Consider the following 16,310-nt stretch of genomic DNA (forward strand, 5'->3'; position numbering starts at 1 on the left):
TATATACTTATCTAATATAAATAATGAATATTATTATTTATTACTTATTTAATATATAACCCTATCATTCTTCATTTTTAACCTACTGTATTTTATATAAATGAGGCCCATATTTCATTATACTTGTCCATACAAAGTCTATGTCTATAGGCAATCCACTCATAGGTGGCAAGTGTAATCAGGTCTTCAATCCACTGAGTGAATGGGGCCATACATTTATCCTTCCAATGTTGCAATATCAGTGTTTTAGCCATAGTATGGGCACAGGCCATATATGTTGTCCAGTTGTCAAATTCCATGTACTAGGTATGTAGTTCAAGAGAATATTACCCTCTGAAAATTTTAGCTTTTGTCACACAGTCATATTTATATAGTCCACTACTTTCTCCCAAAACTTAATAAGTATAGGACATTGTAAAAACATGTGTTTTAAAGAAGCATTATCCTTATTACATCTCCAACAAAATGCTGTCTTTGAAAAGTTCTTTCTATACAAATGTAATGGAGTCCAATAAATTCTAAATATTATTTTTTATTGTATAAGGCATACTGTAATTTGAGGTCCATTGACACTCTTGCTATAGAAGTTAAGATACTCTCCCATTGTCTATATAGGAACCACTAATTCTTTACTCCACTAATTTCTTAGCATCTGCATATCAAATTGATTTATTGATAACAAATATCTATAAAAACTAATAGTAGGTGTTTTCATTTTAAAGGATTTAACAAGTTGTTCTAATATCTCACATGTCTCAGAAGATGAAAATGCTGCCGGTCCAAACAATGTTGTTAACAAATGTTGTAGCTGTAAATATTGCCATTGGGTTTCATCTGATAGATGATATTTATCTCTTCACCCAGTGCATGTTAAAAATTCATCTCAATCATCTATCAGTTGGTCCAAAGTCAATATCCCCACTTCCATCTGATTTTTCCATATTACCATCTTTTCCCCAATTCTTAAAGTTGGGTTTCCCCATAAAGTAAATTTAGCATGGGAAAAAGGTTTGAACCTTTTTTTATTAGTTACAGTTATTCCATAACTTTCTAACTGATTTAATTGATTCCAGGGACACCAGAGTTTTAGTGTATTTAGATCCTAATGCTGTCCATCCAACCAAAGGTGGTATATATGTATATTCCAAAGTTGCCCAAATTGGAAAATTATCACCAATTGTTGGCTTCCAGTATTTAATACTTGACAATAGGTAAGCATGAAGATATAGCTCCAGATTCTGAAAACCAAATCCTTCCTCATTAATTGGTAATTGAATTTTCTGTAAATATATTCTCAGAATCAAAGAACCCCACAGAAATTTTCTAAACAAAGAATTTATTTTCTGAAAATATTTTCCAGATGTATGAAGTGGAATTCCACTCAGAATATAAATTCCTTTAATTATAATATTTAGTTCCTTCTGGTTCCCTCTAGTGTCCAACCTTCAAAGTCCCATCTTAACATTTTTTTTTTTTTTTAGAAATCAGAACAACAGAACCACAGGAAGGATTCTTATATTTAATTTCAAAGTCTTCTTTCAAATCCACCTGGACCCTTAATCTATTTATAACTTTCTAAAATCAACACTCTAATCACCCTTTTGTTGTTTATTCCAAAAAAATATTTTATTTCTAAGTTCCTAAGCTTGTACTTAAAACTCCTTTCACTAAGGATTGAAAGAAACACACCTAGTGAGTGCCATAAAGCTTGTTGTTCTAAAGGTTCTTAATATTTAAAAAGTAGTAAAAAAGTAATTCCAAATGTGATTAAGAAATGAGGCTTGGGCAAAGTTTATGTCCCTATAGGCTACAATATGACTGTGAACTTAGTTGAAATCTGTCAATTCCCAGCTGCTTGACTCATAAACCAACCGCAAAAACCTTGGTTCCTGCAGTTTACTCATGAGGAGCAGCTGTCTGGAGTACATGTGGGCAATCTCATGAACTCTCCTTTCTCTAGAGAGATTTCACTGGCCAGGATCCACCATCCAGCCGCCAATCTCCGCCATAATGTTGTCCCTGCTCCTTCAGGGACATCTAGTTCACCATGTCCTCACCAGAAGTCAGCTCCAAACTTCTCTTAAATGCATAAAATCGTATTGCAATCACCTTCTATGATCGAAACATACAAATATGATCAAAATTACAAGTATGAAAAAAATAGATAAAAATTAGAAAGAGGGAGAAAGAAACAATAGTTGTATATATTACACATTTTTAGTGACTGCTTGAGTGAAAGTACCAAGTTCAGTTTTTATTAGGAATAAAATCACTTTTTACTAGGAATATTTTGAATGGCTGCAGGTGTTTACTTCATTAAATTAAATGAATTCATATTGAATATCATTGTTTTCATTAGCACATTAGCAGTATTACTATTTATTTATAATTGTGTGTGTGTGTGTGTGTGTGTGTATGTGTGTGTGTGTGTTGCCTTCAAGTCATTCTTAACTGTAATTTTGTTGGCAATATTTTTTGGAAGTGGTTTGCCATTGCCTTCTTCCTAGAGCTGAGAGACAGTGATTGACCCAAGGTCATTCAGCTGACTCTGTGCCTAAAGCAGGACTAGAGCTCATAGTCTCCTGGTTTTCCACCTGGTGCCTTAAACCACTATACCAAACTATATCTCTCCTATAAATATGCACACACACTCATACATTCACACGTGTGTGTATGTGTATGTGTATGTACGTATGTGTATACATCTACATACACACATTTATATGTTGTGTGCTGTGGGCATGTCTACACATGTATGGTTCCATGCCATGTTGAACCACCAAAGAAACACAAAGGTGCCTCAGTTCACTGGCCACCATGGTGGTCAGAGTGTTTGATGAGAGCTAAGAAGGGAGACCAAACTCTGCAGGAGCAGACTGACCTATAAGCAAACTGTCTAACTTTCTGCATGTACATGTGCATAAAAATCTTTCTCCATGTATATGTGTTTGTGTGAAAGACAGAGAGAGACATATTTTAGAACAACAGCATTTTAGAGTCTCAGGTTCTTTACCAGAAATCTCTCCCTAAATACATCATAATGCATCTCCTATTTACATACAATCATTTCCTTTTAAAGTAGTGGCTGAGTTAAATAGGTCACAGTGAAGAGTAGTATCAGAAATACACATCTGTGATAGCTTTTGTAGGGTCTGGCAACTTGTCTTTTTTTGTTTCAATCTGAATACATCTATATTGACTGGAAATGGGTGAATAGACACAGTCCATCAGAAGATTCCTCTGTGATGTAACAAGGAAAGAGCAAAACAAAACAAAACAAAAACCAACCATGTCCTTTGGCCTGCATCTTTTTTATTGTGTGTTAAAGCTACACCTACACACACACCCCCACACACAGACACCACCCTTCAAAATCAGGCTAGTCTACAACAGTTTAAAATAATAAAATTCTCAAACAATTTAAACAATATTTTAAATACGTAACAATAACATAAGAATAATAAAAGCAGAAGACTGAATACAAGTTAGTTTGTAAAATGAAGAATCTGCTTAGAGATTTTTCCTGAAACTGATCAATGGCGTAATGACAATACCTAATACAGTACCTAATACTAGTCATCCAGCTGCTTCTTTACCCATAGCAGAATAGAACATAATAGAAAACATCATAATCTTGTGTACAACAAATTCAATATATTTTAAAATATATAAATCTTGCGCAAAATTTCTCAAAAGAACATAAAATGCAGCGTTGGAACGAAGTAGTAAAACTTTTCACTGAATTTTATAAACTTATGATTGAAAAAAATATTCATAGTTCCCTCTGTTCCATTTCAACTTGTACGGAATAAGAGCAGTACCTCACAATACCTAATGACTCCGGTAGAGATGGGTGACAAGGGTGGATACACCAAGCCAAGTATGGCAAGCCATGAATTAAATATGGAATCTAGTGCATGCAAATCAGAGGCTATATACTGAACTACAGACCCTCAACTTGACTTCAAAACACTGGTGAACATTCTACAGAGAATGGCCATATGTTCTGTGGAGTGTGTCTTGGCAGAGGAGATGGGAAAATATGGATGTATGTGGTCAGGGCTTGGAATTTGCTTTATTTTCAATTTTGTATAGTTAAAAAAAAAAACCCGAACTGCAGATTTTATGTCTGGTTGCACATTTACTTTTAAAAAGGGTTGAAAGTGTCATAGAACAGGTCTACCATTTCTGGTAATTCTGATGACTGAGCAGTCTGGCCTCAGACTTTGAAAAAGTGGTACAATCTTTTTCAGTGGTTGAACTTGGGGTTTGAGACAACATGTTTCCACCCATGGCTAAAATCCTCAAGACTTGAAATCTAAGAAAGCTGTTCCATTCTAAAACAGCATTCACTGTCAACCATGCATAAAGAGAAACAAATTGATCCTTCACCCACATTAAACTAAGAAGTGCGCCTCATCAATCAAAAAGCAACAAGGAATTGCTAGCTATTCTGAGCATCAGTCTATAGGGAAAAGCAGGGTATCACTGAATAAATAAACACTTCCTTTGGCTTCCTTTAACTATATACCACTTTGTTTAAGGGGCAATCACTCTAGGTTCTCTAAAAGCACCCAAGAAGACTGAGATACCTTCTCAATAGAATACTTGTGGTAGTAAAACCCAGCTAGGTTTAATCCTTGGTTGATCATGAGAAGCTAACCAGGATTGCACCTGGTTAGCACTTGAATGGAAAACCATTCAGGATTGTGGCTTCGACTGGGGAGCCAAAAATCCAAACCAAACCAAACCAAAAACAAAAAGTTGGCAGTGGCAACCCAATAAACTTTCCTGGCCAAACCTTACAAGCATGTCCACAAAGCCAAGCTTAATTCACAGAAGACGTTATGTTTATTACTACAGTGTATGAGAAAAAAATTAATTTCCAAGCAGCCATTTGGCAGATTGGCTCAGCACCACGGCCTGAGGTAAGAGAAAGGAAAACGTGCAGTTTGGCTTCATCCTGTTCACAGTATAGATCACAAACCTTCCAGAATTTAATAAATTGCATTGGCTTTACAACTGACTTTCCTCGTGATAATCCCTTAGAAATATCCAGCACACTGGAAGCTAGATAATAACACTCGTCTATTCTGTAGGATCGTCATGCATCTCTGTTCTTGCCACTCATGGGTATAAAAGTTATTTTGCAGAACTGGCATAACTTACAGTCTTTCAGCCATGTGTTCTGCATTGTGGTGTCCTCCCATATGTAGAGGAATGATAGACTTTATCTGCATGCAAGGGCACAATAACTTTTTAAAATGCTTAGAAATTCAGAAAAAAAAAATAATGGTAAGATTGTAGTGAGGAATGTTATAAACTCTTACATTTTCCCAGTCACATAGCACAAGCTGCAGTTATTTCCCGCCAAAGAAAGGAAATAAAAAAGGACTTCCTTCTGTAGACAACTTTACGCCTATCATTGTAGGACTGTTTATTCACTGTCTGAACAGACAGACAAGCAAGAACAGACCTCTTTTACTAAATCAGAGGGGTAGAAATAAGATTGTACATTTTGTTTCCTCTTGGCTTCTAGAAGGATTATGTCTTATCTGAAAGAGGCAACTGGCCCTTCCTTTTCCCATCTTGCAGATGTTTACTGTATGTGAATGTGGAAAGATTATGAGTTTGGCAAAGGCGTGCAAAAAGATCAAGAAACAGAAGTTGCCCACTCTGGCTTTAACCCAACTACTAAACAGCTTCCCCTCTTGAGACTGGTCTTCAGTTCAAGAATTTAATCTTCCCCATGAAAACCTGGAGGGAAGAAAGCTAAGACTTTGACCATTTCAAATCATGGACGTGGAAGCTCTAAGCTGCACCGAACTCTCCTTTTCTCTTAAGTGTCAGGAAATCCAGCTCGGTCAAGCTTGTAAGTCCAGATCAGGGGAATCTGCATGGGGATCAAAAAAGTCAAGATGGCAGTTGCAGCTGGGCAGTAGACAACTTGCCCCTTTTTAACATGTGTAATAAAGAGGGCTTTGATCACATAGTCACAGCCATCATCTTGACATTTTTGATCCCCTTCCTGGAGACACCTCTGGCTGTGATATGCCTATATAGCTTTCAGCATCTGTTAAGGCAGTGTTTTCAGCACTCGAGAGAACATCTTACTCTGAGTAACTATTTTGTACTACTTGCATTTCAGACTGGGGAAACTTCACTGACACTGAGGTATATTTGATTCTTTTGCTAAGTTTTTTAAAACAGCTACAACAATTATGTTGTTATCAAATGGGATATCTGAAAAGAAATAGTTGCAATTTTTCAGATAAGCAGCTCAATTTCCTAATGTTTCTGAAGCTGAATTATCTATAACATTCATCTATAAATCCATAATATTATCCCAGATATTTATCAACCTGGGTTTTTCTTTTCCTAACTATCATCCTTTCTCCTAACTAGAGATTCTTTCCAAACAGTTTGCTCCCCAAATGTTTGTGGTGTGATTTACTACCAAAAATTATGTTGTTCAATTCCAATGTCACCATTATTTTTTACAACATGGTCTGACTTCCAGTTAATAAAAATAGTTAATTGACAGTAGCTTACTATATAAACTACTTGTAACTGTTAATCAGCTTTCCTAATAGAAATCTCATTTCTCAGTCAAATCCTGCTTCAGCTCTTCTTGACTTCTTCCATTTTATATAGATACTTGCTTATTCCTTTGCTTATTCATTAATTAGGATTGCCATTCACTACAGGTGTATCCCCAAGTATGGTTGGTATGCATATGCACAGTGTAATGGATGTACCACCCCATTTTAAGCCTTGTTCACTAGAGCTAAGTAAGAAACAGTGTCTCCTTCTCCACCCTATGCTGTGGACTTTTCCTAAATTACCCTCTTATTGATAACAATGTGAAAATAATACAGCAACCAAATTCCATGGATTCCTGAGGTAAGAGTTCCCATGATTTCAATAAACCTGACCTATAACCATGGGCACTGAAGGCCAGGACTATGAGCAGTTGTGGCCTTCATCTTGATCCCCCCCTCCCATGTAGATGGTCCTGCCTATAGCACTCTGGATCTTACTCCCCATCCATCCCCAACCCATGGAAAACCTACTTGTATACCTTCTGCTGTTAATGGTGGCCATAGCCTGAAGGCCGTTCCCTGCACTAGCAGAATATTCTTTACCACCCAAGGAAGACCACTCCCAGATCCCAGTTACTTCCAGAATACAACTTCAAAAGGTTAGTATTATGTGTTCCTATGCCATGGTGTGCCAAATAAGGCAAATTGATTTTTTTTAAAACAGTTTATTTCAATCACAGGAGATTTTGGACAGAAAAAGCAGCATGTAAAGTTAAAACTGCTGCACTAGAACCCAATTAATAATGATAAGTGCCTTTCCCTAAAAATGCTTTACAATACAGGTAGTCCCCAGTTTAAGAACGAGTTCTGTTCCTAAGGTCTGTCCTTAAATTGAATTTGTACGTAAGCCAGAACAGTATTATTGTATAATACTGTATAAGTAGTATTGTGTAATTAACTCAAACCATTGTGGATTTAATTCAAATCATTGTGCATTTAACTTGAATTTTTGTACTATGGGCTCCATTCTTAACTATGGGTCATCCATAACCCAGGCATTCTTAACCCAGGGACTACCTGTAATAATGTAAATTCCAAGAATACTTGTTCAAGCATCTGCATATACCCATGTCTATGAAAATTTCTTGTTAAGAGATTTTGTTAAATATTAAATGTTAATATAGCCCCTGCATTTCAGGAGTCTGTTAATTACTTTGTATTCTCAAATAATAATATATCAAAATACTTTGATAACTAAATATGAAATATATTCAAAATGCTAAAATAAAATGGTGAGATTATGACATTTTCATCAGGTAAATGAATTATTTCATTTTATAGATACTCTATTTTAAAACTAATAGGTTTATGCATCTTTTTAGTAAAATAAGACTTGTATGTACAGTGTACACATATCTACGATGGATGCATCTTTCTTACATCATCACATCATTAGAATCTGTAAATATATAGTATTTCTTCAGAACTAACATTAAATAAATAGATTTAAAAAAAACTGATGTATCACCACATCCCATAAACATTTTGCTGTTCTTTGTAGTTGGTGAAAGTAGTAGTACTATGAGTTGGTAAGGAGTGGTGATTATATTTTGTACACCAATAGGGGATGGAGGAGAACAAATCTAAAAATGGTATAATATATTGTGCTGTGTAAGAATATTTATTTATGAATTAATTTATGGATCCCTATATCTTAATAATAGATGGCTCCGTGCTTAACCACAGAATGCAGAAATAGAAAATGACAACGTATCCAACAGCAGTTTGCTGTAGCTGAAAAAACTTCTATTTCAACAAGATATTCAGATCTTCCCAGCCAAACACATCCATTGCAGCTACATCCAAATGCAATCTTGTGAGTTAAGAGAATGCTTTGGAAGAGGATAAAATATGCCATAAAAATAAAAGGAAAAAAATGGTGTTTTGCCTGATGTGAGTGAAATAACTTTCTACTAGTTATTGGATACAGTCCTGGGATCATAACTGATGTCTGAAGAAGAGGAAAAATGGATTACAAGAATATCTGTTAGACTCCAAGAGATAGTTAATCAGGAGGCACTGAAAATCAAGATTGACACATGAATCCTCTTCTCCACATTCTGTACTAGCCTTTGGCAAAATATCCTTGGGACTGAATATTTGGGGTTAGACTGCAGAGATTATATTTGCCCTTTGTCCTAAAATTCTTGTCCATTTTAGTGTTGAAAACTGTGGATATTCATTCACATTTCTTGAGATTAAATTGTTGGCCCACCCAGTTGCTTCTTTTATCCCCTGGACTGACAGTGCAATTGCCAATACTGTTTTTGTACAGGAGACCAGACATTGTAAAGAAGAGCAACCCCCCACCCCAAATGCTACTCAAAATTTAAAAATTAACAAACAAAGGACCTTCAGCATTTCTGTCCAAAATGAGGGGAACAAATGGAACACCCTGGCCTACCTTTGTGTGTGAAATAGCTTTGGCCAGTCTGAATCACCATCACACCCACTGCAGCTTTTACTCCCTAAAAAAGTGAACTGTGATCTCCAGCTGACAAAATAGTGTGTTTTAGAGAGTAAGGAAATATATATCATGTTTCGGTTTGATTGATTTTGTTTTTAATTCATTCATCAAACTCTTTTTTTTCCCTGATCACTGCCTGTAACCCTGGAAACATTGCATCATGATCTGCAATATATCAGTAAGGCATTCTTCTAGACTGCTTAGTCCTAATAAGCTTTCTGTTAATACATTAAATCTCAGTGACAGGTTTTTGCCTGGTCAGTGGGGAAAAAAATGTCCAGAGAGGTCAAAGGGCTGGTGCGGTCACAGCACATTAAAATGAACAATAGGAAACTGAAACTACTTTTACTATGCTGGAATCTGGATGTTTCACTCCTGTATTAATGGGTCAAAAGCTTCTCAGCATTAAACAATCATATAAATTGTATTAACATTTAGGCCTGACAACTGGAGACCGTATGCTCCAAGAGGCTTAATGAAACTCTAACCTACTTTACAAGCATCCTAGTACTGTGTAATAATCTCTAGTCTTTTCACGCCATGTTAATTCCTGCAGATCTGTAATAGACTTCAGTCTGCAAAGTAGAGTGTATGTCTATGTATGCGAGAAGGAAAGGAAAGAAGAGATCAGTCAGGCACAGCCAGACACTCTGTGTGGGAAAGCATCCTGGTTTATAAAAGTCTTTTATTCTTACAGCTTCAACCAAATCTTTTAAAATAAATATCAGAGAAGCCAGCCAGTGAAGTTTTCTGGAGGAAAATGTCTCTAAAAGTCAGGACCTTTCAGGTCAATTTCAAATTACCTTGTGGAACAAAAGCCTTGCAGTGGCCAGTATGTACTCTTCTTTCTCTTTGCTTTCTCCCCTGGAGAAGGACTTTAAGACAGCCTGAAGAGCACTGCACCAGACCTGATTCCCAATTATAAAAGGAAAGCACTGAGAGCACCAGAGTGTGGGTATGTTCTGGAGGAAGATTTGTATCATGGGGGAGAGCAAAGGGAGGAATTTGCAGCTGTCAGCAAAACAGGCAACTAATGGCAAAGGAGGACCAGGCTTGGACTTCAGCGACCCAGCAGCAGACAAGCTGAAAGAAGAAGGAGAGCCCAGCAGCTTCACCACTCCAGCAGAAATGCAGAGAGGCTACAGCCAGCCAGCATCTGATGGAGCACCTTCCTTTTGTCACCCAGACTTAGAAACTTGCAAGCCAATGTTTCAAGAAGAGCTGACAACAACAGAAGCCAACTTGAAGGTGGCTAAAGAGTGTCTAAAGACTTTGATGTAAACTCAGGCAACAAAGGAGAACGGAATTGTTATAGACTGTTTTGGAATAAGATATATATACAGGCATGGATATGGATGTTAGTATATGTATTGGATGGTATAGTATAGGCTTAGTAATAAGTGGTAAGGTAGAAGTTATGACAAGAAGTAAATTTGTTAAACTTTATGTAATAAAAGCCTCCCTAGAAACACAGGGAAGATAAAAACGGTCTGTTTGCTGCCGGTCTCTTTGGGTCTGACCATGCTAATTACCCAACAGCATTTGTTCCAGTGGTTCTGGAAAGTTCTGGGACTTTTGATATTTAGTTACTCTACATTTTTGCCTGTTGTTCATATATTTCTTCTCTTTCTCTGCTTTTATCTGTCTCTTGTGCTAGTTTGCCAGTTAACTTTTTTTAATGTTTGTGATGTTTAATATCAACTGAATATTTTTGCTGACTGAACTACGTGTGTGTGCTTGCTCAGATCTGAACACTGGGAGAGTTCTGGGTACAAACTAAACTGGAAAATATCCACAATCATTTTCCAGTACTCATACCATTTATATTAGCCTAAAAGATGCCACTGGTTAAAAAAAAGACAGATCCCTTACTTTTCAGTTGCTACTGATCTAACCAGTGTGTCAATGAGTCACGGCAGCTGCTGATGCTTTTTGCTTTTTTTTTGTGCCAGCAAAAATAGGAGCTAAAATTAAATGCCTTATTTTGAAAGCATTAGGGCTCTCATGTTAAATTACAATCTATTTAGCCATTTTTGAATGAATCAAATGGGCCTGATGGTGCAGTTTCTTTATCTGCAAACCCAGTCTTGTTCAGCCAAATGTTTCTCTAGTTAGAGTGCCTATGTTAAGTAGATGATTAAAAAAAAAAATCAAAAACTCCAAAATAAATAGAAACATGAGCAATGCCTATTCAAAATTTTCCAGAAAAGCACATCTGCACTGGTTTTGCTAACTCTTGTTAGCTTTGCTATCAGAATTCTGTTTTAACAAATCTTGATCATATCTGACTCTCAGGTATAGAATTGTATGAAGAATACTTTATATTTGTTTTTGCATGCCTGCTTACTGAGATAGTGAGCCCTGATTAACATTGACTTTAGTGGTCTTGTGCTTATATTGAAATTAGTCTGATCCAGCAAAGAGAACACATGAACTGCTCCCTTTTCCCATATATGAGAGAGGGTAGTATGGTCATGGAGAAGAAATTCCTTTGACCTGAATCTTTGGAGAAATATAACCAAATTGCACTTTTCTTCAAATCTATGCCAGAAGGCAGCAAATTCTAAACTCTTAAGAATTTTGTGGTGGAATTTGTGATTCAAAATGTAAGGTAATGTTCAAACCCCAACTGCATTTGAGGGAGAAGCCCTGAAATGAAATGTATTTGAAACTTCCTTTCAAAGTATTTATGCTAAAAAATGTGCCTACAAAAATAGTATCAAATGACCACAAATTAGGGGGGTCCATAGTCTAGAAACAGATTAGTTTGGTTAGTCGAAAGATGTTCCAGATTTGGGCCCACAGTTGCTGGACTAAGATTTGGACATCAGAGCTTCATATAGCTTCTTTCTCCAATAGTGTAAAATAAGAGAAAAACCACAACTCCAATAGTGTAGCATGAAAAAAGGTATGATTTTGTTCTGTTATGTTTTTAGAGAGAATGAGATTTACAAATTAAAGAAGTAGAATCAGAGAATCGGAGAACTGTGGAATAGGAAAAAAACACAGATCAACTGGTTCAACCTTCTGCAATATGTAGAAACACCAAATCAAAATCAAGTAAATCTTTATTTTATGCTGGTTAATGACAATAAACATAACAATTTGCCTAAATATGAAATTAATAGGATTAAAATGAGTGGTAGAGGGTAAGTCTAAAACAGTAATTTAACTCAGAGAAATTTTAATTAAAAACCAATTATGTCAAAACCTTGAGAGCTCACTGTTGAGCCTCTTCTGACAAACTTCCAGAGATAGAGAACATGAGCCTTGGTAGAAATGAATGGTGCTGACAAAAAACCGTGAGTGTAAACTACATTGATCTAAGATTACATTCCATATCATAGGCACAAGTCTGATTAATGCAAGGATGTTGGACCATCCATATGAACTAAGATAATCATATGCAAAAAAATTTATAAAGACATGACTTAATTAACTATATTCACAATGTGTAGATCTTGCAACTGTGGAGAGAGACTATAATGGAAAGGTTGTCACTGTGAGTTTCTTTTAGACTGCTGAACTCTTATTTACCGAAAATGATCCATGAGATGGAAGGGAAATGGGTTGACTCAGGAATCCCAGGCTGATTTTATACAGCTGGCAGATAGCAAGGCTTTCTCATTTTTCCCCCCTATTAACTGGAAAAATGGATCAAGAAATCACTGAAATAAAGCGAGCATCTGGGAAGTTCTTTGGCCAAGTATAATTGAACTTTGAAGCATTCATTTCTTTTGGGCTGTATTTCTCTCGTAGACTGTGGCTACTTGCAATGCTTCATTTGCCTCCCAACCATACAGTATTCATTTTGTTGGCCCATAAAAGCTTATTTCCACCCACTGGACATAGATAGGAAATAACTTTAAAATAATTTTTAAAATGTGATACTGCCTGCAGGCTCCAGATAACTGGTATGTTTAGTCTGTATAACATCTGAGGTCTTTGAAATGATAATACACTAAAGGCCCCGCTGCACTTTATGCCATCCATGTGAAGCCAATCAAAATAATTTCCACCTAGTAGATACAGATCTATGGTTACATAAGAGAATATTTTAGGCTTCTTTGAAAATCTGCATGTATCAATGGATCTTCTCTGTAGTCATGTGGTAGTGGCATGTTGATTCACCACACACCATGTATGTCTCCTTTGCTACCTATTAAAGTCATATTAATAAGAGCCACATACAGATTATTTCAAATCTGCTATCAGGTTTGTTAAAATGATAGAAGTACACTGCTACCAAACCAGTAAGACATCCAGTGTAGGAAAATATGCAGTCAGTAAACAATGGCTAAAATTAAACCATTTGGAATGAAGATCATGGCTTGGTTATTGCAAGATGGATTAGGAAACTTTTATATTTTATAAACTAATAATGCATATCAACATTTTTGCTTTTTTGTTTTATTTTCACTTACCAACCTCCATAACACTAGAACAATTGGAATCTGTGATGCCATCAGGACATTCGCAAGAATAGAAATCATCCAAGCCAGACACACAGATGCCTCCATTTTCACAAGGATTAGAGTCACATGCATCCCCTGTAAATTAAAGAAAGAGGTGTCAATTGTATGGTGAACAATACTGTAAATATATGTTCACTAAGCTTCAGGAAAAGTTTATTATTTTTCTATTTTAATATCTCTTGACAAGAAAACTGTTCTACAGGGCTCTTCCAATACTTTTTTTGTTAAGGGTTTAATAGGAATCATCTCCTATTGAAAGCCATGCATTCAATGCTATATGTTAAAAATGGTATTATGATTATTTTTTGTTATGTGCCATTAAGCAAGTAGTATCTGTTGAATACTAGGGATGAAATATAAAACACTGCCAACCTAGAATAAGGAGGATTAATAGAAGGGATATTGCTAAACCAGAAGAAAGGAGAGCATCCAATATTTATCCCTCAAAGCACCTACAAAAGGGGAAAATATGAATTTCCAAAGAATCTGTCAGCAACAATAAAATAGATAACATTTTAGACAGACCTAAAGAAAATAGGAAGAGCTCCAGATGCATCATTTTATAAGTGTATTTTAAAAGGAAACGCTGAATTATAGGTTGTTCAAATATATTTTTCTCATATTCTTTTTCTCTATTCAACACTAAGAAAGATATTTACTTGTATTATTAGCCTACATTTCCAATACCACCACTTCGAATTCTATGGCAAATGGACTTTTTTTTGCAGTTCAATAACATTCATGTACTTTGTAAGATTAGAAAGTTTGAACAATTAAGGTGCAATTCTCTTAAATGCGACACCATTCATAAAATACATGAGTTACATAGGCCCATGAGAGGAAGAAGTATACTGTTGCCTTATTGATAACATAAGTCATCTGCAGAGAAAAAGCCAGAATGAAAGCAACTGCTTATGGGAATGCTCTGTCATAGGACATTATTATGTCAAATTAACTTTTGGTTCTTTTAGTCTATACGTTGACCTTGACTAGTTTCAAATGGGGAACAACTATGAGAATTTTGGCAGAGACCTATCTCGCATATACTATCTCCAGGTGGGCATATCAATCGTGCAGTAGCAAAGATGTGAGCAGCTGATCACATTCCCCACATCTACTCTGAAGATTATGTTAACACAGAGATATTAGAAATGAAGCTTCTATGTTAGCAGACACCCACAGAATTTGTAAAAATTAACTCCTGTTCAATAGATGGACCATCCAACTTAGCTGCAATTTGTTAATCTAATATGTTTAAAATAAACTATTTTTCACAGTTCTATATACAACCCCAAACATTTGCTAATTGCTGATATAGGGAAATGGTAAAAATATGTTTATTCAACCAGGAAGACATCATACATTTGTATACTTAGGAAATAGGTCATATTGTAGCCTTCCCCCATCTGGTGTTCTCTAGATATATTGAACAGCAACTCCCAGAATTCCCACCTGATATGCTCATTAGCCATACCAGATTGGATTTTTTTTTAATCTCCTCAAAGATATGACATTTTGGGTAAGTATTTTGCTTTTGTATTAATATAGACCAGGAAAATTGAATGGAAGCTTGAATTTTAAATATAAAGGGTGGGAGTTGTTGTAATCTAAAGATCAAATTTTGTAGCCTCTCATCTGCTGGATTGTATATTGACAAATTGACCCCTTACAAAATGTAATATATTTGTCCAGAATATGACATATGACTTCAGCATATACTCAGCAAGGCATTTCTGATTCTAGTATTTCAAATTGCAGAGCTGTCAAGCAGAGTATAATCTAGAAAACACCTTTCTGCATAGAATTCATTTGATTTCACTGGACTTTGATTACACTTGGATGTCAGGGATCCATCTGATTAATAGTTCTCTTTCTGTCATACTGGTGCACTGTATTTCATAATATCCTAATAATAATGAAATCAGCTCATGCAGTATGTCAGCTAAATTTCTCTCCTCACGTATGCATCTGTCATATGCTGCTAATTTTGTCATTTTAAAATTTAATTTCCTCTTATTTAGGTCAGAAACAAACATATTCCTTATTGGCCCCTTATTTGTCTGATTGCTAAGAAATAGAGAGGTACTGCTAAGAAGTTTGATTTCCTCTGGATTAAAGTGCATCAGAGATATATGGTTACTCTGAATAATGGTTTGATTTACCAATGTACAAGCAGAGCCTAGTAAAAACAACATAAAAAAGCAGAAGAAATGGATTTTCAAAGCAGCAGTATGATCTCAATATAACATTATGTATCTCCCTAGCTTCCAACACAACTTGCATCAGGTCCAGATACATTCAAACTCTCTGTTTTTATTTATTTATACCCTTCCCATCTCCCCCAGACGGTGACTATATAAAGTATGATCTATACATAAAAAGACTCTAAAATTCAATATGACTGGAGGGGGGGTTAGAACAATTACCCCCTGAGCCAATTCCAATGATGTGAGGCCCCAGGCCATCTGGCATAGCCAAGATTTCACACTCTTCCTGAAGGCCATGAGAGTGGGGTTGCACTGCACCTCAGGTGGTAAGTTGTTCCACAGAGCAGGGGCCACAGCAGAAAAGGCCCTCTTCCTAGGCCCCACCAGTTGAAATTCCTTGACTGGTGGGGTCCACAACATGCCCCTTCTGCTGGACCAAGGGGGGGAAGCTGATATAATGGGGGTGAGATGGCTCCTCAGATTACCTGGTCCTGTGCCATGAAAGGCTTTAAAAGTAATAACCAACACCTTGAATTGGACCTGGAAGCAAACCGCCAAC

At 36.2% G+C, this 16,310-nt stretch overlaps 1 protein-coding gene across 1 annotated transcript in view; it reads right to left on the reverse strand.

Annotated features, from left to right (window-relative positions):
• Window positions 1-16,310, reverse strand: part of EDIL3 (EGF like and discoidin domains 3) — a 191,010-nt gene that overhangs the window by 160,277 nt on the left and 14,423 nt on the right. Inside the window, exon 2 of the mRNA XM_025167536.2 lies at window positions 13,494-13,619. Within this exon, the coding sequence (XP_025023304.1) occupies window positions 13,494-13,619 (126 nt within the window). The remainder of the gene's footprint in view (window positions 1-13,493; window positions 13,620-16,310) is intronic.

This window comes from Python bivittatus, unplaced genomic scaffold, assembly GCF_059951505.1.
Source record: "Python bivittatus isolate LINGU-HERP-01145 unplaced genomic scaffold, Pbiv_v1 ctg000850_np1212, whole genome shotgun sequence".
Taxonomy (NCBI): Eukaryota; Metazoa; Chordata; class Lepidosauria; order Squamata; family Pythonidae; genus Python; species Python bivittatus.